This window comes from Belonocnema kinseyi, chromosome 2 (genome assembly GCF_010883055.1).
Source record: "Belonocnema kinseyi isolate 2016_QV_RU_SX_M_011 chromosome 2, B_treatae_v1, whole genome shotgun sequence".
Taxonomy (NCBI): Eukaryota; Metazoa; Arthropoda; class Insecta; order Hymenoptera; family Cynipidae; genus Belonocnema; species Belonocnema kinseyi.
This window is the reverse complement of record NC_046658.1, coordinates 34,959,540-34,962,843: the sequence shown is the minus strand read 5'-3', so window position 1 is coordinate 34,962,843 and position 3,304 is coordinate 34,959,540. Positions and strand designations below refer to the sequence as shown.

The 3,304-nt window shown below is 31.6% G+C and overlaps 2 protein-coding genes across 2 annotated transcripts; both read left to right on the top strand.

The window, feature by feature from the left end:
* Positions 1 to 825: 825 nt before the first annotated feature.
* Positions 826 to 1,422, top strand: LOC117182632. Its single transcript, XM_033375735.1, has one exon. It carries the CDS (start codon positions 826 to 828, stop codon positions 1,420 to 1,422), a length of 597 nt encoding a protein of 198 aa, XP_033231626.1.
* A 231-nt stretch (positions 1,423 to 1,653) lies between these two features.
* LOC117182631 lies at positions 1,654 to 2,067 on the top strand. The gene has a single exon (XM_033375734.1). It carries the CDS (start codon positions 1,654 to 1,656, stop codon positions 2,065 to 2,067), a length of 414 nt encoding a protein of 137 aa, XP_033231625.1.
* The last annotated feature ends 1,237 nt before the right edge of the window (positions 2,068 to 3,304 follow it).

The window sequence follows — 3,304 nt, the reverse complement described above, 5'->3', positions numbered from 1 at the left end:
GGGAAAAACCAATTTCCTTTTTGTTACCTAGACTCCTGTTTTCAACCATGTACCTGCAGTTCTAAACGTCCAAATGAACGAAATATTTTGCGAAATTTTTATTTTACTGATAAAAATTGTTCCAACTGGAATTTAAATTATGCTTTATAATTCATTTTTGATAATAAATTATAACCAATATGAATTAACGAACATTTAAGCAATTCTCCTAGTTTTACATTTTTCAACCCGAGATAATTTGAGCACACTTTCGAAACTCGCATCTTTCATCTCTTATTTTAACTCAAACTGAAAGAAAAGCACCTGGACACAACGGGGTACGCATAATCCGCTTATCGGCAGCTCTGCGATAATTGTTCTTGTCTTCAACTTTCGAAAATAGATTTTCTACTTAACTCCTTAAGCTGTCAAGCTCTTCAAAGCTGAGTCGTGCCATATCTTGAGACCCAAGCTGACAAGATAAAGGATATCCAACTTTGAAGGTACTGCAGTAAACAATTTTGCGAAAGAATTCAGTCTGGCAGTGTCGTTTTCGAAGTGCAGTTCTATTTCGATAACTAGTCAACTGCCCTACGAAAACACGTTTAATTTTTTTAAATTTTTCTTTAATTGCTGTAAAGTGAAAAAAACGGAGTGCAATAGTTCCAGTTATAATTTATCCTCAGTTTTTGAAGATAGTACCAAGGCGGGAATTCCGGAAAAACGATTAAAGAAGACGGAGAAACGTGAAAGAACTTATAGTTTTGCAAACGAGTGGGAAAGTGAGATATTTCAGATTGGAATAAAGAAACGTGTTACTGCCTGCTTTGTGGAAAAAGGATTTCGATGAATCAGAAGCGAAATCTAAAAAGGCATTTTGATACCTGCCACGCTGATGTTGCTTATTCGCATCCTTTGGGAAGTGCACTGCGCGCAGAAAAGTTACAACAACTGAAAGCTAAATATTCTCAACGCTGTGGGAAGGTAAAAAATGAAGATATTGTGAGTACTAATCCTCATGATTGTACTTTAGCGTCGTTTGATATTTCCTTCCAAATTGCGAAAGCTATGAAACCTTTCACAGGTGGTGATTTCATAAAAAATATCATTATTCAAGCAGCTACTAGGTGGTTTCCAGATGAGGATAACCGAAGAGATTTTGTGAACATTGTGCAAAACACGCATTTTTCTCCTGCTACAGTCAAAAGAAGAGTGAATGCTATGGCAGATAATGTTCACGAAAAACTTAATATTGACCTCAAAAAATGTGTTTGTTTTTCAATTCAGTTAGACGAATCGACAGATAAGTCTGATACTGCTCGGTTAGTTGTGATGATTCGCTTCCTACTTGAAAATGGCAGTGTTCAGGAAGAGCTGCTAGATCTCATTCCATTAACGGGGAAAACAACTGGATTAGATGTTTATCTTTCGCTGAAAAATTGAATCCTAGCACACGAAGTTTCACTGGAGAAACTGGTCGCGGTAACGACAGACGGTGCTCCGTCAATGACAGGAAAAATTACAGGATTCAGTGGACAATGTTTGCGTGACCCAGACTTTTCAAATTTCTTCAACTTTCTTCAAATTCTAAAAGAATTAAAAAAAGATTTTGAAAAAAGGTTTTAAGATTTTGACATTGTCAAGCCCATTTGCAATTATTTGACGAACCCGCTAATGGACTTGGAAGTTCCGTATATGGAAGAATTGTGTGCTCAAATGTCGAAGCTCTTTCAGATCGATGAGAACAAAGCGGTCAACGAGATGATTCGCTTATCTACTGCTTCGTGGACTGGATCGAGATGTGAAGATTTTTGGAGGCACCTGGAATTTTCGGAATATCCAAATCTGATCACCGTCTTCCACAGAATATTATCTATAAATGGAACTACGTGCCGTTGCGAATCCATGTTTTCTTTAATGAACAACATAAAATCTAAGACCAGATCGAGCATTGATGACGGAAATTTGAATGATGTAATGCGATTTGCAGTGACAACTTACACTTCTGACATCGAGGCACTTGCGCAAAAAATGCGTTCGTATACCAGGATGCACTGGATTTACTCATTAATAACCAAAATCATATAATGAAAAACAAAATGGCCCTTTTCAGGGCCACTAAATGTTTTTTACGACGAAACCTTCTTATTCGACAAACATATCAAAATAAGGTTCTTTTTAGGGCGACCAAATATTTTTCAGAAGGGATGCTATAGTATGTGTATTCTTTTTGAACAGATTCGTTTAAAATTGAAAAAATTGTATAGTTTCAAACTGAAATGTTTAAATTTTAACAATTTCTTTAGAAAGAAGTTGAAATTCAAGGCGTTTGCATGAAATGATTTTATATTTAAATTGCATTACAGGACAATTTAAAAATCTGAAGAATGGATCATTTTCTGATAAGAATTTTCATAAATAAATCATTTAAATGTTAAGTGGATGAAAATTTTATTACTTCTAATTAAAAGAATTTAAAATTCAATGATTTTGAATGGAAAAATTGTGAATTTCAATACATTTTCATTCGAAACGATTGAAATTTGACTAATTAAAATTGAAAATTAAATTGAATATTTTAGACTAAAAGCTTCTGAACTTTTAGAAATCTATATATTTGTTAAATTTAAAAATTAGGATCTCACGTAAAATTTGAGCAGAAACATTTTTGTAAAATAAAAAAATAAATTTACCTTCATTCTTATAACTAAAAATGGAAAAAATTTCAGTTCTAAAATTTCAAAATCCGAGATTCATCTAAATCTGAAAAAAATTAGTCGCCAAGTTTTTTATCAATAACACTTTTTTGTACCTAAATCCTTATGAAATTTTGATTACTTTCAGTTCTTATAATCATTCAGAAATTAACAATTTTTAAATTTTATCAACCATTTCAATTTTAATTGCAAAATTTAAACTTATAATAGGGGAAAATGGAACATTTGGCACTTAGCGTGTAAGTTCAAAATTAAAAAATTGATAACATTAAGCATTGAAGAGATTATTTAATTTTCCAATAAAAATTTTTTTAACTGAGCTTGGAATGTTAAACTTTTTGGAACATTCATCGAAGAAAAATTTTCCCATTTAAAATTAGTATGTATTTTGAACGTATCTTTAAAATAATTTGATTTTGAGATCTAAAAATCGAAATATTTTTTCATTTTGAACTGTGAAAATAAAGGTGAATTTATTTTTTCATTTTAGAAAATATGGTATAATTAATTTTCACGTTCAATCGTACTTTTTTAATTAAATAAAAGTTTAAATGTGGCTAATTTTAGAAAGCTTTAATTAGAAATATTCAATTTAGTTTCCAATTTCA